Source organism: Schistocerca gregaria, chromosome 1 (assembly GCF_023897955.1).
Source record: "Schistocerca gregaria isolate iqSchGreg1 chromosome 1, iqSchGreg1.2, whole genome shotgun sequence".
In the NCBI taxonomy this organism is placed as follows: domain Eukaryota; kingdom Metazoa; phylum Arthropoda; class Insecta; order Orthoptera; family Acrididae; genus Schistocerca; species Schistocerca gregaria.
In genome coordinates, this window is record NC_064920.1 from 521,428,666 (window position 1) to 521,451,639 (window position 22,974).

Here is a 22,974-nt window from a genome sequence, read left to right on the forward strand (position 1 = left end):
CTCGGCTTGCAGATGGCGGCGCGTCAACTCAGATGCCGCGACGTCAAGAGGCCAGTCTCTTCGCCTGCGTTTAGCGGCCAGCAGCGTCCCCAGCAAGCGCGGCTGCACACAGCTTACGACAGACAGTGGTCACGGCATCAGTGGCATCGTCGTAGACTACACACATGGAAGGCGTTTACCGACTCCACTAGTAGTATGCGAAGTGCCGTGACCTCCCATCAAGACAGAGAGCCTGGCACAAGCGAAGTCTAACGTGGGCGGGCGCCAGCATCGACGCCGACACAATGACAGATGATCTGCCCCTAGGCCTTGCTGGTTAGGCCTCCAGATTGCCTGCAGGCCAGTGACAGGCACAGCTCCCTATCAGTCCTGACTCGTTAGCTGGTGTTGCAGCTCACGCCGACCAAGCCCCTCCACAACGCACGTGATACTCCGTAGAAGATCTAAGGCGACTAGATAAGCAGAGAGTCGACCGACAAAAGCCTCCCCCCTCGACGGGACGACTGGGAACCGAATAGAACACCAGAATATAAGTTGCATTTATGTAAGACGAGTTCCTGTAATTTGCAGTGATGAAGTAATAATGACATAATTCATTCTAGTTTTCACGTTTGGTCAACTCTCTTGGTCGCCTCAGGATTTCACAACTTCGCCTCTCAGACGCTGTATTCTGCCAAATCAGTAAACGGAATAGTTCCTCGTGCGTCCGACTTAAGGTTTCGTGTGACACTTTAAACGGTCACCGGTATGACAATGTCCCCCCATCGCCATGATGTCATTTTGATACGTTGCTCACTCGGGTGCTCAGGCCATTCAGGGTGTCACAGTAGCTTCCATGCCGTCTGCAGCACTGTCAGAAAGACTTAGTAGCTGGAATCCTGCCTGACTGTTGACCCAATTTTCTCTGTCTCTGTCATTGCTAGTAAAGAGGTCAGAAATTTCTCTCTCTGCTCCAGCTGTACTATTTCGGCGTGCAACACTATCAAGGGAAAAGTGGTCACTCGTCATAATTTACTTCTGCACTGAGTTATTGTAAGTAGGGCGCGGTACAAAGTTGGAGATAGATGGAGATTGTGTGTGTGTGTGTGTGTGTGTGTGTGTGTGTGTGTCAGAGAGAGAGAGAGAGAGAGCGCTTGCACAAGATGGACGCTCAGCAACGGGGCAGGCTTCCGGCGTCCCGGTCGCCCTGCGAGCGATCGGTCTCCAGCCCGGACAGCCGATCCGTCAGCCCTAAATATACCGGCCCTGCCCGGAGCGCGGGTCGCGTTTTATGGCGATTGCCTTGACGCACCTCCAGCAGCACCGATCCTGACCGTATGTCACCGCTAACACGTTCCCTCGGGGCTGCTGCAAGACTCGGGCCAACCCTGGTAGTGAAAGCGCTGCGTCCCGATGGTGCGTTCCAAGGCAAGGGGTGAAATAGTACTTTCACGTGGTTTCTTTCTCTCTCGGTTAAATGACGCAGTGCTTAAGGTAAGTGGGCTTCCATTCCAGAGCTGTCGTTCATCGTCTCTCCGTACAGACTCCAGTGTTTCATGATTACTTTGAAACCCCTTATCCAAGTGACAGTAGGTTCCTATAAAGGACTTGACCGATTCAATGTATCATCCTTTTTCTATACGAATTTGTGATCCATCTCTGATGATCCCCTCAGCGTCGGAATATGAAACGCTAATCTATCCTTCTTTATGTTCATTTAGTGTTATGACAGCATCTAAGATTTAAATCTCCGTTTGATTCTAACATTTTTAACATACATAAACCACAGGAACTCTTCTTATTGTTACCGATGTCTATAATGCACGCTGGTGTCGTGCGAAACCCCATAATTGTTGAAATCTGCATCACCATAGTTAAACCAGTGGAATTGGGTTGGTAGTGGGCAGGGGTCGTGGCGGGGGGAGGGGGGAAGGGGCATAGGACAGGAGACGCGATCATATCTTACACATTAAATCTCACTATAACCGACGGCAGGAATGCATTTTCTTTTCATTAGTTCGGCGCCGTGTAAAGCATTATGCTCTTCAAATGAGTATTGCCTTTCTTATCAGTTGTAATAAATAACAATTTTTCTGTACCTGTGTATCTCATTTCTTTGGAAGCAGTTTACGAAGGAATTGCAGTTTTATTTTGGTCGATACCTCGCGATTTAAACGCTAGTTGTTGCTTATTTTCGGGCTCTTTACTTTGGAGCTGTTTCCTACAGTGTCAGCAATTACGTGTCATGTTAATTTCGCAGTAAATAAAATTGGGCAAGAACGCTGTCAGCAGCAGAATCTGCACTAGAATGCAGTGTCAGTCATTGGCAAGTGTCTTATCTGGAAGAAGCAGCCATCTTGACTTCCCCAAGACTCTAACAGAACAACATTCGCCAGGTGTTCTCCTCCAAGACTCGAACGCACTGCACTTCAATGCAAAGAGTTCTCCTGCGCCTTCACTTCTTTCTGTTGGCTTACCGTCACTGGTTCCTCTGGTGGGTTCGTACTAAGTAATCTCAGTGCCACTTTGTGCATATGTATAATAAATTCCCACAGAAACATGTTACGTTCAGAGTTTTCATACTGGCTACCCCTTATTTAAGGTCTCGAGGGAACAACTTTCTCTGACGATCAACATATCATCGAATCGTGTGTTTAGAGTGGGGGTTTTGAGGTCTGCCAAACCCACCAAAAGCCTTCTCACGTATCGGTATGGCTTCTTTTCACACTTACTGAAACTGAATCGTATAGGATGCCTACACTCATGGTTGCAATGAAATCAGTCGCATATTAAATCGCTTCACTCATCCGTTCGCCAGAACATGGATACATTTCTGTCGTGGCAGCACAGAATTACTACCCCTGTAGACCCACAATTCTCAGTAGAATATCTAAACATGAAAAAATGATCATAAAGACTTTCAGATAAGCTAAAGGACCTTTGGATTGACATCTTATTTTTAGAGAAAAGCACAGGCTGAAACACCGACACTTTCATTGATCAGTTCCCAGGCCGAGACATCATTTTCACGCGATCAAAATCCTCCTTTCCACTGCGAGCGGAAACTGGCTGAGGAGACTACACAGCTAAACAAACTGACACAGGTGAGTTGCCAGGAAAAAATATATCACATTATATAGGGTGATCAGAAACATCTTGAAAAGCTTATGATGGTGTTGCAGGGTTTTTTGTGCTGAGATACGTATAATTGTTAGGAAAAATGTCCCATATGGTGCGCCATTTCCGAATTAATTAGCACTGAAGTTAGGAAATCAGGCCGCGGCGCGCACAAGTTTAAGCGGCCCGCCATAGACGGTGTCGCAAAGCATGTTCTTCGTTTGGTTTCCTCAAACCAAACAAGAGCGATACCGAAATTGCCTACGAGACCGCTGAGCCAGAGGCTGAGCGGTCTCGTGCGCAGTCGTCTACACTATGAGAAAAACTTCTATTAATTGACTGAGCGCGGTGACGCAGTATTTAGCACACAGAACTCGCATTCTGGGGGGGTATGACGGTTCAAACTTGCATCCCGCCATCATTATTCAGGTTTTCCGTGATTTCTGTAAATCGCTTCATGTAAATGCAGGGATTGTTCCTTTGAAAGGGCGCGGTCGATTTCCTACCCCATGCTTCCCTAATACGTTGGGACCGAAGACCTCGCTGCTTGATCACCTCCGCCAAATCAATCAACTAACCAACCAAGCCACTAATCGTATATGGCGTCTCGCGGCATTGTCTCTGGCGGGTCGCTTGAACTTGCGCGGAACGGCCTGATTGGCTAACTTCAATGCCAATTAACTCTGAAACAGCGCAACGTATCGAATTTTTCTTAAGAATTATTTCCGAGAATAACTTACCTTCAACACCCTTAGCTTTTCAGACGTTTTCTGACCCATAAATTCATTTTATTGATGATGAATTTAAAACTCCTCCCCAACAGGCGATGAAGGCCCAACAGTACTGACCGGCCGCCGTGTCATCCTCAGCCCACAGGCGTCACTGGATGCCGATATTGATGGGCATGTGGTCAGCACACCGCTCTCCCGGATGTATGTCAGTTTCCGAGACCGGAACTGCTACTTCTCAATCAAGTAGCTCCTCAGTTTGCCTCACAAGGTCTGTGTGTACCGCTTGCCAACAACGCTCAGCAGACCGGATGGTCACCCATCCAAGTGGTAGCCCAGCCCGAAAGCGCTTAACTTCGGTGATCTGACGGGAACCGGTGTTACCACTGGCGACAATGCATTTAGGGCGACGAATACAAGTAGGATTTTGCGAATTCATTTATCTGAATAATGTGTTTTTGGTATCGGTTAAGCTTATTGGCTGTTGATTTCGAGTTCGGGTTGAGAATTCCTTTTTATTTAAGAGACTTTTACACCACTCTGAATTTTACAATTAGATGCCTATATCCACGACAAACTAATGTGAGCATTAAGTTTGCACGATGTAAACACTTCAAGGTGTTTCATTTATCCAGCCTTATTGTCATGGCGATATTGTAGGGCTGCTAATGGCATAGTCGGTGATAGGCAGAATTACAGGCAATAAAAGCAACTCCACGATGAGACCTCGTGGACCACGATCTGCCCAAGGACTTCTGTGTCATCGCCGCGTAGTGCGTCATGCGATGTCTCTACGGAGGGACGTACATTGAGCACCCCGCCATTCCGTTCGTTGATATAGTCTTCCAGTTCTCTGCTTCTGTATCACCTTAACGACGCTGACTACACTCCCTTCCAGTCGTCTAACAAAAATTATTGGCAGTATCGAAAATCGACCCACGGCCATCGTTCCTTATTCGGTTTCTGTCCGATACTTGTGATGACTAGCCTTCAGGTAGTGAACAAATGAGGCAAAAATCTTGTACTAAAACTGGAGAAAGTGATGCGGAGTTGTTAGAAGTATAATAATTCCTTGTAATATCCCTATGAGTATGCAGTACGGAGCGTGATCCCTGTAGATGTGAAGTACCGTGTTGTCCCGTGCAGAGGCAATAGAGGGGCGGCCGTGGCCCAGGCTGGCTGCCGCGATGCATCTGCGCTGGCGTCACTGCTAAATATACTGAGCGCCGCGTCCAGAAAGTCTGGCTGCCCTGCCCTAGCGGAGACACCACCACTCATCTGGCTGTCGTGGCGTACTTCTAATGTGGCGACGAGGGCCGAACGGAGCACTGACTTTACGACTGTGACGCGCTAATCTCTGGAACAATGTCTCATCTATTTTTTTCTGTTTGTCTACAGTTCGAAAGTAAAATTCTGCTCACCGACTTGATAGAAAACCTTAAAAATTTTGGTCATAAGGTCAAATCAGTACACGTACCAGAACCGAGGATGACACAGAGAAGGCTGGAAAACTAAACACCATTTTCCTAAACTGTTTCACTGAGGAATAGCGCGCTTTAGTTCCCCGTTAGGTCGTCATACCAAAGTCAGGATGTCAGATGGGATAGGAAAGCAAGTGAAATCGCTCTAGAAATGGAAGGCCGTTGGACATAACGAGATACCAATACGATTTACATAGTGTGTGTCAGAGAACTTGACCGTCTTTTACCAGCAGTGTACTCTAGGTCGCTAGAGGAAAGAGACATTTCAAATGACTGGAGAAAAGCGCAGGTCATTACCGTTTCCAGGAAGGGACATCAGACAGACGGACAAAACTGTAGGACTATATTTCTGAAGTCTGTATGTCTGCAGAATTTTGGAAATTGTTGTATGCTCGTCTGTTATAACACATCTGGAGCTCAAAAATCTCCTCTGTAGGAATTAACGTGGTTTCGGAAAACAACGATCGTGTGAAACCCAGCTCGCACCGTTCGTCGCAAAGCAGAACATACCGGCGCCCTGCTTACGCCATGTTCCTCGATTTCCAGATTGCGCTCGATATAATTCCGCACTGCCTTCCAAAGGACAACATCAAAGCGTTCGAATTATCAGATCAGCTCTGCCAACTGTTTTTACTAAACAGAAGATAGCCTGTCGCTCTCTACGGAAAGAAATCTTCAGACGTAAAAGAACGTGGGGGATATCCCAAGGGAGTGTTGTACGACCATTACACGGTACATATAAACAGCGTAGCGGATAACGTCGAAAGTTGCATCAGGCTTGTCGCGGATGCTGCTGTTGTATACAGAGAAGTAGCAACACTAGAAAATTGTAACTCAGTGCATGAAGATCTGCACAGGATCGACGCTTTGTGCACGGATTGGCAGTTGGCCCTCCGTATAAACAAATGTAACCTCTTGCGCACATATAGGCAGAAAGGTCCATTATTGTATGCTTACACATTTGCAAAACAATCACTGGAAGCAGTTACACCCATAAAACATTAGGAGTATGCGAACGGAGCGATTTAACGTGGAACGGCCATATAAAACTAATCACTGGTAGGGCAGATTAGGACAGTTCTCGGAAATCGACAAAGAAGGCAGCTTACAAAAACCCTTCGTTCGACCAATACCTGCATATTCCTCTTCAATCTGAAATACCTACCTAATACAATTGGTAAAATTGCCGAAATGTCCACCTTTGGCACGGATACTAGCAGTGAGGCGTCGTGACTGCAGAGAGGTGGCACTACATCTACACACGCAGGTCACCCAATTCCCGTAAATTCCGCCGAGGTAGGCGATGAGCTCTGACGCCACATTCAATCACATCCCACGTTGTATTCGATCGGGTTCCGATCTGGCGAATTGGTGGTGGGGGAGACAGTACATCAATTGGAACACTCTCCACCATGTTCGTCGAACACTTCATCACACTCCTGGCCTTTTGACATGGCGCATTGTCGTGTTGAGAAGTACCACTGCTGTCGGGAAACATGATAATCATGGAGGGTTGTACGTGGTCTGCAACCGGTGTACGATACTCCTTGGCCGTCAAGGTGCCTTACACGAGCTCCACTGGACCTGTGGATGCTCTCAAGAATGTTCCCCAGAACGTAATAGAGCTGCCGCTAGATACTCTCCGTTCCGCAGCACAGGTGTCCACAAGCTGTTCGCCTGTAAGACGACGGATTCGCGTCTCCCTTCGGCATGATGAAGATGATACCTGGATTCATAAAACTATGCAACGCTCTGCCACTGCGCGAACGTAGAGTGTCGATGGTCACATGCCTATTTCAGTTGTAGTTGTGATGTCGTGGTGTTAACTTTGTGTGCCGGCCGCGGTGGTCTAGCGGTTCTAGGCGCGCAGTCCGGAACCGCGTGACTGCTACGGTTGCAGGTTCGAATCCTGCCTCGGGCATGGCTGTGTGTGATGTCCTTATGTTAGTTAGGTTTAAGTAGTTCTAAGTTCTAGGGGACTGATGACCACAGATGTTAAGTCCTATAGTGCTCAGAGCCATTTTTATTTTTTTTGTTAACTTTGTCACATGGATCATCGGCTGCTGAAGCCCAGCGTTAGTATTGTTCTGTGCACTACGTGTTCAAACTCACTTGTACTTCTCCCAACATTAAAGTTTCATGTTAGTTCCACCACAGGTCGCCGCCTGTCCTGTTTTACCGGTCTGCCCATCCTGCGACGTCCGACATATGTACTGAGGGGTGGCCGCACAAGCCATCTTGGTGTCGCCACGTGTTAAAGATGCCACAACACTCCTCGAACACCCGACAAGTCGTGCAGAGCCTCCGCGCCATCCCAAATCTCCCTCGATGAAACTCAGATCGCGCGCCTTCCCTATTGTACACAAGGACAGCACGCTCGTTCATACTACATGCACCGTGCGTAGCCAAACTTCACCCGAAACTTGTGGGTGTTAAAGGAGGACATTGGGTGTGCTCGGGACCTATACTAATCGAAACCGGTTATCTAAAATGTAATAAATACTGCGATCTAGACTGTCTTTAGACAGTTAGGATATAGAGATAACTGTGGTGTCTCCGCGGTTGTGTAATGCCGTCTTTTACTTAGGGATTTCAGAAAGCAAGGTATTCTTGTCGTGCCAGCTAAGACACCGCGCAACAAATGTGACACATCAGAAGAGAGTGCATGTTCTGAGTTCCCTGCAGAGACAGTTCTACTGCGGTACGGATAACGGGTGCAGTACAGGGTGAGAGTGAAGTGGTGCGGCAACAGAAAAACGTCCGCTAGACTGTAAGATTCCTGTGGTCAAAACGTCTAAATTTCGTACAGATTCACCGTAAAGTTCTGGCGGTATGTGGACCAGGTGTATCGTCGCGTGCAGCCGGAGTTTAAAGGACCAACAATTTGACCACATATATGAATGCGTGATGTCCGTTCTTTCGTTCATCGTGGTTGAAGGGTTTTGAATTGTAGAACGTATTTCAGTTCCAAGATTCCTCACTGGATGGCACGAGCAGTTGCAGACTTGTAGTTAGAGAAATGATGGCGGCCAAGAAACCAAGTTTGACTGTTTCTCTCTTTCGTGATAGTATAAGTTCTTCTTAGATAATTTTCAAGTCATAAATTTACTTGAAATAGATCGTCTTACATAAAGTCTCATAAATTGTTAGTTTATTTGAAAGTTAATGAAGATATAAACTGGAACATTAGTAGATTTACAACGTGCGTGTTGTGCCTAATGTCAGATTTTTAAGACAATAGCATGTTGACAACGTGTTGATGTCCACATATGTTTGAACGTCTGTATCCATAATGCCTGTCAGTTGATTTTACATCATCCTGCAACATATATCATTGACATTCTAATTTATCCTCCTTTTAGTTTGTTACTATCAATATTCATTGTTCCATTTCAAAAAGTGTGTGTTTGCCCAAAAAATAAACTTTCTACGTTTTATTACAATCTGTTGACTGACTAACAACGCGAGCCCTTGACTACCAATTTATTATGTCAAATCCACACATGAATAGAACTTTTCATTTCCACAATATTTGCTGTGCAAGTTTTGGGTGATTCACCCAGTATGGAAGTAATAACTTGGAACGTTGGGTACAAGAACTTCTATGGAATGAGGAGAAGACATCGTGGCGATTTGCTTCAAGCCAGTGATACATTGATAATTCCCCTCTCCCCCTCCCCCCGCCCCCCCCCCCCCCAACCTCGCAAAGAAAATCTGCAATGATTTGCTCTTGGTGAAATACCTGATTTAGATCTGTAACTTACAAGTTTATTCGAAAGGCATACAGCAGTAATCTTCGGCAGCAGCTCCTTGAATATTTTCCGACCATGTCGGGAAAGAGACGTTGATATATGCTTTGACGTACACAAGCAGCATTTTTTTAAAAAAAACTAAGAGGATCACTCCAAAAGAAATGCGTATTGTTTGTTTTTGAATATTGAATTTATTTTCCATAGCTGTAATATTTTTACAGTATGTTGATACATTTGTGCGAAAAATTTCACTTTTTCCACAACACTTTCAACTGCTCTAGACAACGTAGAATTAAGGCCTGTGTACCTGCACAGTAGACGCCAGAACCAGTACGTCTGAGCCACAGTCTAGCAGCCTTTAGAAGGGAATCGTCATCTCCAAATCTCGTTCTGCGAAGCGATGCTTTCAGTGTACCGAAGAGGCTGTAATCGTGCGGCGTCAGATAAGGGTATGGGGTCGATGCTTCAGTGTTGTACACACAGTGATCTCGGAAACCACGTGCCGCAAACCATTTTCAACTTCAACTCCGTAAATATTCTGCAGACGCTCGCTTCTTCTATTCTCACCCGGACTGACAGAGCGTTCACTGCTATACGTTTGTCAGTCAGTGTCTACTTTGTCCAACGACTAACTGCACTGCGATCACCAGTTTCATCTACATATACATTAATCAGCCTCATGTGAATGTTTGTCACTGTCTCGTCCTTGCATCAAAGGCACTCTTAACAGTAGGTTGTAGCGGGAAGAATGTTTCTACGACCCTCGTGTATAGCAATGAAGTAGAACAAAAGCTGGATCTTTGAAATTATGGTGTGCATTCCTTTTTGAGTGACCCTAGTAAGTAAGTGTTACAAGCAGTGATCACTTACTTAATATCGAGTTTCTAAATCGAGCATAGAAGATAAGCATTTGCTTTATAGCTTTAGATTACTGTTAATACGATAGTTCCTCACGCTGCTCGACATATATCGAAAAAAAACTAGCTATAAACTGTAATGAATGAATTGAACCTCCAGTTTACTTCGCTATACAAATCCACGCAAGTGTAACGGAAATAAGCTACTACTCGTTTCGTTACTGGTGAAAAAAATCTTCAGTTCCATATATCCTAAAACTTCTAGGAAAAACTCGTTCAAGAAGAAGGAACAGGTTTCTGAACTTCATAAAAGGAGGAATTCTAGAAATGGAAAAATATAGAACCTATCAGCTGTTGAATGTTGATAAGGGTGTTAAATACTGAATACTGTTGTACACTAACGGAGACGTGGTGCCGCTGCTGACAGATATCGCGCAATATCAACAACGGTTTAGGACTTTTGGCCGTGGGAAGAAATTGATTTTTATGTAATAAAACTGCAGTAACTCTTTGCAGAGACGGTTTGTTTCCATTTGAATGCGCGTCATGTATGCCACAGGAGAGAAAGGAGCAAGGGTGGAGTATAACGTCTTGCCGATGTCGAATTCTTGAAAGTCGAACTACTAGATCAAGTACGCAAGGATACTGGAGAAAATAAGCATTGTTCTTGTTCGAGGATTCTTTTCAGAAACAACAGAAAACCTGAATACGGCTGAAAGAAAATCCGAAATTCGCTCTTTCCACGCACTAGTTCAGTGCCTTCAAAATTTGGTCACCTCTGTCGGGAGAATGTCAACAAAGTGTGTAGTAGTGACACCTCGCCGTTAGCGGCACCAGAAGTTTCTGCCTCTTACTATTACTCTGTTTTTAAGTCTTCGTCGTCAACATTTTAAAAACAGCGATTCGTTTTGCTGCTTCTCAAGCTAAGTTGATGCGTTCCATACAAATGTTATCTAAAATACAATTTCGCTTGTGGTTCTGCGCAAAAGTGGCTAAAGGATTCGATATTTAGCTTCCCCTAGCTTGTTTCCCCAGGTTTAAATTTAATCAGTTAGTTGCTTAAACACATGAGCAGCTTTGAAGTATCGATAAACCGGTATACATAGAAAACAGTGCTAGCTTATTTCATTTTTCTCGCTTAAGTCTAAAATATGGTAACCGCGCGAAAATCAGTTAGGTTTAGCACTGTTCGCCACTGGCATTTAGAATGTTTCCGTTTCCGCCTGAAAACGTACAGCGTCGGTATTCCTCCATTTGAGCGGTCACTTTTTATTGTAGTCTATTGGTCGGAAACGCGCCTTAAAGTTCGCCCATCCTTCGCGAAATAAACTACAGCGTAACCGTAATCATGTTGCAAGATGAGTTTATGAAATTTGACCATTACTGTCATCTTTCAGTAATTTACCACTAATACTGATGCTGCCTTTTCCTCTTCGACCGCATGATTTTTCGTCACTGCCTTTTAATTCATACCGACCTTTTATATTGAGTATATAGCTTACGTCATCTCGTAACCACCACAAAGAAATGTGAGGGAAGTTGGAAGGTATATAAGACTGCCAACGGAAGGACAGAGGGAAGAAGTTTGCTTCCCTCGCGACAAAGTTAGGAAATAGGGTTCGCAGAAGGGCGGAAACAAACCACAAATCAGTGAAAGATAATCGAAGGCTTTGGCCACCAGTCGTATATCTTGCAGAGTTATTCGGCCATGTCGGAAAGTTCGTAATCGCGAATAAAATCGCCGTTTCCTTGCAACTGTTAGTCACTGATATATTTTGGAACTTTGAAAATTTGTGCTGTTTTTTCCTTTCTGTGATGCTAGATCTCATTCGATTCCTCAAAAACAGTTAACTGCTGTAATCGAACATTGCTTCATAGTTTTCCGGCAATAATTTTTTTCTGTTACCTGCAGTTCTGTGTTTACTATACAGGGTGTCCGAGGCTTTTAAGGTAAGAATTACGCAGATAGTAGTGCATCTTTTAAGTAAGTAAGGAAACAGTTTCGTAAATGAACATTTCAGGTTGCACGAAGTCTCGAATGAACAATACATGTGAGGCATGTATTTATAGACTGCGTTCATTTCACAACAAACAACTGCCATGACGTTGGTGGTGCTACCTCGAAAAAACGATACATAATAATATGTGTTTACCATTATTTACAGTCTTCGAAGGTGTATCGTTTCGCGTTATAACAAATACCTCGGATGAGCCCAACTGCCTCATAGCTGTATTAGAAGTAAGACTCCATACGCCAGACGATCACCAACTTGTGGGATGTAATTGTACAAGTTCTTGTTGTAGTATCTCAGCTTCTCCCCTTGCCATTTGAATCGTGCATATTATCTGGTGAGATGTGCTGCCACATTTGTTAGAGATGGTACCTTTCTTTGTCATCGAAAGAATTTCACTACGACTCCCCCCCCCCCCCCTTTTCGATAGAAATACCCATGATTAACAGATCCCCTCTTAGTCTGGACGGAGATGTCGTGCCCGTAAATAACGTGATTGTCGGTATTCACTTCTATGGATTCTTGTATTACATGAAGTCCTTGATGTTGTGCGTGCAACCTCCAGTCTACAAACCGTCGTTGCTGCTAATCACTAAAATGTTCGACTCTCCCTCCTCCCCCCTCCCCCACCCCCGGTGCCTATGCCCCTTCCGCTCTCTCTCTCTCTCTCTCTCTCTCTCTCTCTCTCTCGCTGCGCCGTCGTCTGCTATGTGCAGATGGTGGGAATGTGTGTGTTTCATTGCACCTTGTTTGTGTATTGCAGTTATTTTGTATATCCATGTTACTGACTTTTCAATTTTCCTCAGTTTATAGAAACCCGTATATTTTTTTATGCAGAGATCATTATTATAAATTCAGTTTTTTTTTTGTTAAACGACATACGGATTTTTAGGGAAAGGGGATGGGAGAGATGTATCGAGCTCATCAACCGTTGTGGAGTCAAATGAGAAGTTGCTCATATAAATAAGCAACCTAATTGGCTCGCAGGACAGCGGTATGGACACACTTCCCAAGAGTTATCTCTTTGAAATTCTCAGATGTTTCCTGAGTCTCTTGTTGCAAATTTTCGATTTAAAGTGGCTTTTCCGCAAAATTTCGAACTATGTCCTATGAAAAGTTTTACATCTATTTTTTTCGTTTCGTTCGTGGATGAAATGCTGTTGTTGTCTTCACGATCTGTGCGAAAGTGAGATGTATAGATCAGACTAATATTAGCAGGAGCTGGTTGATGGGATCATCTATGAAGGTTTTCATGTTAAGAGTCTTTCTCCGAGTGTCTGACAGTTGAGATTTCTAAGCATTTGTGTGAACTCTCCCTCTTGGCAAACTAACATATGGCCTTCCGTGCTGCCCTTCAAGTACATGCATGCACGGTGTCCACTGTTAATCAAACTAAAAACGCTTTTTGATTAGTATTCCAGTATATGTCGCAGAGATGTTCTCTGAGCGATCTTCTTTGTAGAGCATCTACAGTCTGACAGTATCCTCCCAATCTATCTAAACTAAACTTCTTTTCACGCAAGACGCTCGTTGAAGCATTAAGAGCTTAGTTGACGTCGAAGCCTTTTTTTTCCATTTTTATTGAAGAGCGTACTGCGTTTACAAACCTGAGAAATAGACGGTGTTCAGCGACCTGCGGTGTAACCACTTACTGTTGCGCTGTGCGCTCTCCCTCAGGCTCGGTCCAGCGCCTCCGGAGGGGTAGGGCGCAGCGTGCTCTTCGGGCTTCAGCTCGTTAGCACTAAGCCCCTCTGTAGCGCGCTCGCTAATCCCTGGCGGCCCCACGTGCACTTGTTCCGCCCGCCTAGGGCGCAAGGCCGACATTTGCAAGGTGAGTGGCGGGTAAGGCGCCCGACAGACAACGCTGTACGCGTATTAGTAGGCGAGGGCCAGGATCAAAGAGGCCTCCGCCAATCTTCACCCACACACGCCCACACGAGAGCTTCCCACCTACTTGTTCCACGCGTGGCTTAGCTACGATGACACAATGAATAGCGAGAGCAGGCTGACATTCTATGTGCACAAGACTGAGTGCGAGCAAATTAAAAATTACTCCACCAATTGTAAAACGGCCCCAAAAATGAATTCTGGCAATAAAATTGATCCAAAATTGTAATAATGACGCTCCTAAGACCAATCTCTTCGGTTGTTTCCCACACTCCACAACAGCCCAAACTTATGCACCGCATTTTTAAGATATGACTACGCCTATTTAGGCTGTTTTAGTTGTATTTCTAGACCATGCCCTCTTAGACAAATTATAGATTCAGGTATATCTTCTGGAAGGCTCAATTATTTTGGCTGAAATCTAGGTAAAGGTTGGTTTCATTACCGCAATCGAGGCTGACAATTTTTATATTTATTAGATTATCACGATTGCTGACTGTGCTGCAATGTTGAAAGTACAAAAATTTTTGATCAGGTAGTGCCTTCAAGGAGAAGATAAATCCCGAAGGATAGGAAAACATAAGTTACAACTTAAACCTGCACTTAATGCTACTGTACGATTCGCTTATACCGTAATCTGTTTACGAATATCTCATCTCCAGCTCCTTTGTTTACTTTTTTTACATGGCCCCTCAGTAAACATGTGGTCTATGTTTTGTTGAAGAAGAATTTTAGAGCTGTGTATTGCTGCTATGAAATTTATATGTACTCTTTCGTGCAAGCACGAAAACGATACAGACAAGTGGAAAGGAAATAAATAAGCTAAAACTGGCAGCGTAAAATTTTATCCGGTATAATGTTACCCGCTGTTTCAGGGGAAGCTCAAACTCTGTAACTACAGCGCGCAGCGGCTGTGTTGAGAACGGGAGTAATGAAATGCTGAGGCGCCCTTTTGTCCTTTTAAATCTGTAGCCACCGCCGCTAGCGGAGAGTTTGCCGGCGTAATTATTAAAACGCGGCAAATTATTAATTCTCTCGCAATAACAGCGCGCGGGGACGCAGGTGGAAAGGCTTTAGCGGAATTTCGCAGCTGCAGCTGACAGCCAATCCGCTCCCGGCCCCGGAATAAATTTGAAGTCCGCCAGCAATTATTAAAAGCAATACTCACAAGGTTTGGAACGCATATTTAATACAGTACAGAGTCGGAGAGTAATTAATAGACTGAGTACATGGAGGAGAAGGACGTTTTACACGCTGTGCACACACTTTCTCGCGACAACTGCATGAATATTTCTGTGTAGCCAGCCGGTGTGGCCGTGCCGTTCTAGGCGCTTCAGTCTGGAACCGCGCTGCTGGTATGGTCGCAGGTTCGAATCCTGCCTCGGGCATGGATGTGTGTGATGTCCTTAGGTTAGTTAGGTTTAAGTAGCTCTAAGTTCTAGGAGACTGATGACCTCAGATGTTAAGTCCCATAGTGCTCAGAGCCATTCGAACCATTTCTGTGTACTGGGACTCCCGTTGCAAACCTGTTGTTACTTGGCGATATGGTAGCGACGTTTGTGATGTGATTATGAGATCGCAGCTCATTTCACAACACTGAAAATCATTAACAACTGCTTATGGGTTCCTCTCGAACTTGCACTCGGTACTAAGTACAACACGCTAGGAAACTGAAGCAACGTTCGAAAATTCTCCCCTCCCCCCCTCCCGCCCCTCCCCAACCCCTGCCCCTCCCCTCCTCTCCCCTCCCCTCCACCCCCCCCACACACACTTAATGACTCTTTTAGGAAAATGCGTTCCCTGAATATTAATAATAAACGACGCTGTGATTGGTGCAGAACGCCTCTCTCGTAGCGCCTCACCCATTTTCTATTCTTGCATAGATCACGGTATAAATCACGAACAGCTGAAGTCAAACATGAGTCAAACGTTCGATTCATCATATGATAAAACAAATAACGTTATGATTGATAGAATGTAGTGACAAGCAGTGTCGCTAACCTTGAAGCCTTCCGTGCTTGCCGAGGCTCTGCATATAGCTGCGAAACATACAACGCGAGGACGAATGGCTATCATTTAGCCACTATCACTTTCCGACCTGTGTCTTAACCAAATTTTTATAGTGGCCAGACATTAAGCCAGAGCTACTGAATTCATAAAAAACTGTATAATAGTCTCTGTATATTTACTTACTCATTAGAAGCGCTACGTTACACTGACGGGAAGAATCGCAACATTAAGGAGTTGTGCCATGGTTCAAATGGCTCTGAGCACTATGGGACTTAACATCTGTGCTCATCAGTCCCCTAGAACTTAGAACTACTTAAACCTAACTAACCTAACGGCATTACACACATCCATGCCCGAGGCAGGATTCGAACCTACGACTACAGCGGTCACGTGGTTCCAGACTGAAGTGCGTAGATCCGCACGGCCACACCGGTCCGCAGTTGTGCCATCTGAACGAACGTTGGTAGACGTGTTTCCACATCTGATACAAGATATCAATTCATAGTTGGAGCCAGTCGCACAAGAGTGGCGCTACTAGCGTCACCAAGAGGATGCAGAGCAGGTTTTCTTTTTAAACACACGCTGTAACGGTCGTTAGCATTAGTTACCTATGAGATTGGACGTGGTAAGTTAATGCTAGTCAAAAGTAACTTCAAGACGATAAACACGACACTGAGTTCGAGGGAGATCGTGTAATAGGGCTACGAAAAGCTGGATATGCCTTCTGCAATACTGCACAAAGAATTGGCAAGAATATACCCACCGTACATGATTGCTGGCAGCGGTGGTCACGAGAATCTATGGTCGGAAGAAGACGGGGCTGCCGACGACCGAAAGGGAAGACCATCGTATTCGGCATATGGCTGTGGCGCATTTCACTACATGCGCAATAGCAGTTTGAGCAGCAGTTGGCAGCCCAGTGACACAACGAACTATTACAAATTAGTTAGTTCAAGGAGAGCTCCGAACCAGAGACCCAGTGGTGTGCATTCCACTGACCCAAAAACACCAACATTTGCGACGTCAGTGCTGCCAAGTGGAGGTCTGTTGTGTTTTCTGATGAAAGCTGACTGCTTCGGTGCCACTCATGCCCGTGTGATGGTTAGGAGCAGGCATTTGATGGCCTGAAACCAACTTCACCTGCGTGCTAGACACACGGAGCCTACACCTGGAGTTATGGTCTCGGCTGCGTTTCCCTACGACAGCAGGAGCGCTCTGGTGGTTATCCCAAGGACCATGGCAGCAAATTTGTACGTCAGTCTGGTGATTCGACCTGTTGTGCTGCCATTCATGGTCAGTATTCCAGGAGGGCGTTTTCCAACAGGATAACTCGAGCCCACATACCTTTTTTTGTAACCCAACATGATCTACAGCGTTAGCTGCATGATATACAGAGTGTAGACATGTTTTGTTGGTCTGCTCGGTCGTCAGATCTGTCCCCAATCGAGCACATATGGGACATCACAGGACGACAACTCCAGCGATATCCAAAAACAGTCGGCAGCTCGTGGTCGTGCGGTAGCGTTCTCGCTTCCCGCGCCCGGGTTCCCGGGGTCGATTCCCGGCGGGGTCAGGGATTTTCTCTGCCTCGTGATGACTAGGTGTTGTGTGATGTCCTTAGGTTAGTTAGGTTTAAGTAGTTCTAAGTTCTAGGGGACTGATGACCATAGATGTTAAGTCCCATAGTGCTCAGAACCATTTAAACCATTTTAGCCATCCAAAAACAGCATTAGCCGTCCCTGCGTTGACCGACGAAGTGCATCAGTCGTGGAATTCCATCCCACCAACTGACATCCGGTATATACGTTTGCATGCTTGCATTCAACATTCTAGCAATTACTTCGGTTATTAATGTACCAGCATTTTACATTTGCAATGGCTTACCTCGAGCTTACATTCACGTGTGCTCTTGCAATGTTAATCAGGTAGTATGTTACCTAGGCAAATGTATTCCCGAAATCCCGGTACCCTACATTAATTATTATTTGGTGTTGCGATTTTTTTCCCGTCGGTGTATACACGGTTGGTTCATGAAGCTGCATGGAAAATATATTTCACCTTGTTTTCGTAGCATACAGTATCCTACTGTTTCTGAATCATTTCTATATAAACTGTTCTTTTCACTCTGAAATATTTCTAATTTCATGCAATAATAATAAAATGAAACTCATCCCTTTCGCAAATCCGCTTTTGTATAGCTGAATGCTCTGAAGATTGTATAATCCAATTCTCAAATTTGTAATGCTTCCAGCACCGTATCTAGTTTATATACAAAAATGTTTCACATAACAGCTGTTTATTGCATTATAGCGTTACTTGATTTTATTGAAATATCTTAATAAATCATTCTTGTTTCATTTAAAATTCAATCAACATGTACACATTTCTTTTTAATTCTCTTGAGAGATTCTTCGTCACTTCCTCGTACTGGAACTTCAGACAATTTTTTTTTTTTCGCCCAGTTCTTAATTCTTAAATATTTACGCCTACATGTGTACTCCGCAAGCCACCGAATGGAGCGTGACGAAGGGTACTTTGTGTTCCACTGCCATTTCCTCCCTTTCCTCTTCCAGTCGCGAATGGTTCACGTGAAGAACGGTTGTTGATAAGCCTCCGTGTGAGCTCGAATCTCTATAATTTTACTTTTGTGATCTCTTTGTGACATATACGTAGGAGCGCCAGTACACTGTATGATTCTTCTAGAAATGTACGCTCACGGAATTTTCACATTGGACCACATAATGATTGCTGGAGTTGGTTGAGCATATCCGTGATGCTTTGGTGCTTACGAAATTAACCTGTAGCAAAACACGTTCCTCTCCTTCGCAGCTTCTGTATTTCTTGTGTCAATCCTATCTGATACGTATCCGAGACTTTCAAGTAATAGTGAAGTGTTGGTCGAACTAGGATTCTATAAGCTATCTCCTTTGTGGGTGGACAAGGTTTAATGAGGATTCTTCTTAGTATCTGTCTGAATGTGCATTACCTGCGATTACGCTCGTGTGGTCGCTCCACATTATGTCGCTGTGTACGCATACTCCTATACACATTACGGAATAAACGCTTCTAGAGATTGCCCTGCAATCGTGTAATAGTGCAATAATGGGTTTTCCTGCCTTTTTAAGCGAAGCGCGTTACATTTCTATATGATGAGGGTCAACTACCAATTCTTGCACCAAGCGTCGACCTTTCGCAGGTCTTCCTTGATTTCGCTGCTGTTTTCTCAGCATTGCCCGCGAAAAGCTTCATCGAACTTACGATGTTATTCTGTCACTTATTGTTCTAACTTGGTTGAGATTCATCATCTTGTTTGCACATCGCTTTGTCGGATGCAGGAATAAATTTATGACTTTGATTATCGAAAAAAACACACACTTCTTATGCAGAGTATTTACTGATGTGAGCATTACGTGAAAACAATTATTATGGTGGTGCCTGTGCACATGGTTTAGGACGAGAGTAAGAGCGTTTGTCATCAGTTCCTCATATTACAGTGTTAGACAGTGAAAGAGAATCTTTTTTGCTCTTCACTAATTTTTCGGATACATTTTTCAGGAACAGAAGTGATTTAGTGTGTCCCCAAGTAAATGTTGTTCTAGAGAAAATTCGACTTCGTTTTTTTTTTGTTAATTTTCCATCCAGTGTCTAATTTTTGCCATGATGATTGTACACGTATTTTTGTTATCTGTTTCAGGGGCGCATTTTCAGTCGTGCGGAGATGCGTTCAGAAATCGACGGGACTGGAGTTCGCAGCAAAGATCATCAACACAAAGAAGCTATCAGCTAGAGGTGAGTACTGTCTTAACGTCCGGCAATAAAATGTGTGATAGCACAGTAGACCCAGTTACTGGTACAGTTGATGTCAGTTGACCCGCAAAATAGGTAAGCGACTTACAAGAGTTCGACTGCGGAGTCAGTGGAGCACGATATGTGAAAGATGCATAGCTTGGATATCTAAAATGACTGTCATATGAGGAAATTAGTTTCAAAGTCGCAGTGAAAATTAAAAATCGATGTCAGATTGGAACCCTCCTGTTTATCAAGAACCGTTGCCGTAACAGTTACTCTCTTTCGGTACACCTGTGAGCCAGGCTCAAAATTTCGTTAGCACCAAAGTTTCCACCTATGATTTCGGAGCACTCCTACCAGAGGTTGTCTCCGCTGGTTACGTGAGAGTTACAAAAGTGGGAGTCTTGGCATACGCATTACATACCAGATTCAGCATAACGTGAAAGAACGAACCATTGAATCATAGCGGGCTCATTAATTTCACTTCAGTGCATTTAAGTCACTACATGAAGAATAAAAAGCAGAAGAAATTTACCGAAATTGAATGTACTTTACCATTTGTCGATTATGTGACAGTACAAGCTATGCAAAGGCGTTAAGTTGCGATACAGATCGTTCCAGGAAGTATACGAATAAAAGACGACAGTACAAAGCCTCTTAAACTCACTAAAGATCGAGAAGCAGGTCACCAGCCGACCTTTCTGAGTTACACATTCTGACCAATACTGTGTTTTTATTATACAGAAATTAATCTTTTAATGTAACATATTTAAAAATTTCATCAATCACTGGTCTTTTTTCCCTCCCCAATTCCGAAAATATGGCCCTCAATGAGATTTACTACAAGACTCGAAATTACTTCTGTTTTGAAACATTTGAAGTGTCTCGTGTTAAGTACTTTGACTATTAGCTGTTGCGTATTATTTTTTGTCTTCTTTTTTTCCAGAAGCTTTTGCACGCACGTGGATTCGAAATCGAAAACGCTGTTTCAATACGGAGGATAGTCTTAAAGCTTTAATAATAACCTAAAAAAAAGGCCCTCGTATTTCGCGGAGACTGGTGGTAGATGTCTGCATTTTGACTGTTCAGGCAACCATCCAAACCGAAAATCACGTTGTCGACATTTTGTAAATTCCGTCATCCGAGGACTAGGAGCCATGTCCGGAGAATATTGGAGAGGAGTGAGACGAGTGGGGAGGTAAAATACAATAACAAAGAGAAGCGCTCTCCTGTGAAGGATGAACTCAAGCACGTTCATCGAACAGAAACACCTAATGCGGGCAGCTATCCGTATGGTGGTCAGGAGATTTCATTAGTAAGCTCCTGTGAGAATTTACCGCATACCAGCGTGATCTGTGTGTACCATGGCGTGCCGTCCCTGAAAACACAGCCATACTTTGTCCGATGATATTTAGCTCCTGCCTTTTTCGAGGGGTGTTCAGTCCACACGTCTCCGCTGCACTCTATGCTGCTGTACCTCGGGATCATAGTGAGGCACTCAGCATTTGTCAATGGTGATCAGGCGGCTCAAGGAGTCACTTGGAATGACGTGACACAGCCACAACGTTTCCCCTGCTGCCTCGATTTGCAGGGATTTCTGAATGGGCGTGCGCAGTCACGAAAGCCAGCTGACGGCGATCTTTGTCTTATTCGAGATTTCGTGTGAAACGTTATAAACTAATCAGTGATTGATTTTTACTTATTCCTGATACAACGGTCTTCGAGCGTCAGAGCCTCCAGTTAGCGATTATTCACACTGGCACTCTGTTCTTCGTCACTCAGACATTTGTGACCACACAGGACGCGGATATGCAGTATGATGGGATTTCTGCTGCCGCACACTTCGGCTAATTTGCATGGACTGTTGTAACGTTGTTCCCCTTCATACGCAGAACCAATTACCGCACCACGCTTCACTTTCCCAGTGGACTGTCCTGCCATTGTTTTGGCTCTTGTAACGACCGACGTGCTACGGTTCTTTGGCGGGAGGATTTCAGTGTGTTCAAGGATTGCGTATATGTACCTGCAAACAAACAAAAATTATCGTCATTTTTTTCTGTTTTCCGTCGTTTCTTAGTTGCTTCATAATTGGTGGAGGTATACCATCAATTAGTTGCACAGACAGAACAAACCTCCACGAAAAACTTTACTTTTCGAAGTGATAATATTATCACTCGTAATTGTTGTTGTTGTTGTTGTTGTTGTTGTTGGTGGTGGTGGTGGTGGTGGTGGTGGTGGTGGTTTGATGCAACTCTCCGTGCTAGTCTATCCTGTCCAAGCCTCTTCATCTCTGCAAAACCACCGCAACGTAAATCCATTTGAAGCTGATTACTGTATCCAAGTCTTGGTCTTTCTCTAGAATTTTTACTACCCACATTTGCTTCTATTGCCAAACTGACGATTCGCAGCCCTGGACACTCGTATGCAAATAGTACCTTGCACTTAGCCACTCACACAACCTATCTGGGCAGCGTACACACATTATGGTAGCACTTATGCGGAAGGCTTGTTAATGAATTAATCTCCGGAACTCGTCGCCATTAAAATAAAAGCTAACTCTTTTGCAGCTTCGACGGTTTCGTAATTTCTTTGAAAAACCACCTAACCCTTAAATTTATATTACATGTTAACAAATTCCTTTGCTTCCCAGAAATAATTTTTATTGCTGTTGCCAATCTGCATTTTATATCTTCTACTTCAGCCAAGATCAGCTATTTTACTACCTAAATAGCAAAACTTATCTTCTACTTGCAGTTTCGCATATTCCAATCTAAATCCCTCAGCACCGCCTGATTTAATTCGGTTATGCTCCATAATTCTTGTTTTTCTTTTGATTTCATCTTGTAGTCTTTTTTTCTATGAATTTTCCACGCCGTTCAAGCTCTTCAAAGTCCTTGCGACTCTGAAATACCTATAATGTCATCGGCAAACCTTGAAGTTTTTATTTCTTCTCCCTGAACTTTAATTCCTGCTCAAAATTTCTCCGTTGTTGCTCCGTGTACAGATCTAGTAACTTCGGGGACGGGCTACAACCCTGCCTCATTCCAGCTACAGTACCCCTTTCATTTCCTTCGACTCTTGTAGCTCCAGTCTTGTTTCTATACAAGTTGTCAACAGTCTTTCGCTGTCTGTATTTTATCCCAGTTACCTTACTACAAATTATAATTTAAAGTCCCCACAGCGTTTTTCTGTTTGTGTGTGAAAGCTAATCTCAGAAACTACTGAAAAGATTTTGAAGCGATTTTTGCTAATAGACAGACTGATAGACGAGGATGGTTTGCACATATAATTCACAAGTCGTCCGACCTTGGATACTTGGTGCTACCACCCGAAGCCGAGACGGGCGCTAGTTGGGTGCAGAG

At 44.2% G+C, this 22,974-nt stretch overlaps 1 protein-coding gene across 29 annotated transcripts in view; it reads left to right on the top strand.

Moving 5' to 3' along the window:
• LOC126354726 (calcium/calmodulin-dependent protein kinase type II alpha chain) overlaps window positions 1–22,974 on the top strand; it is a 976,610-nt gene that overhangs the window by 503,402 nt on the left and 450,234 nt on the right. For all 29 annotated transcript variants that reach the window (XM_050004705.1, XM_050004586.1, XM_050004623.1 and 26 more), the window contains exon 2: window positions 19,518–19,612. In XM_050004705.1, the coding sequence (XP_049860662.1) occupies window positions 19,518–19,612 (95 nt within the window). The remainder of the gene's footprint in view (window positions 1–19,517; window positions 19,613–22,974) is intronic.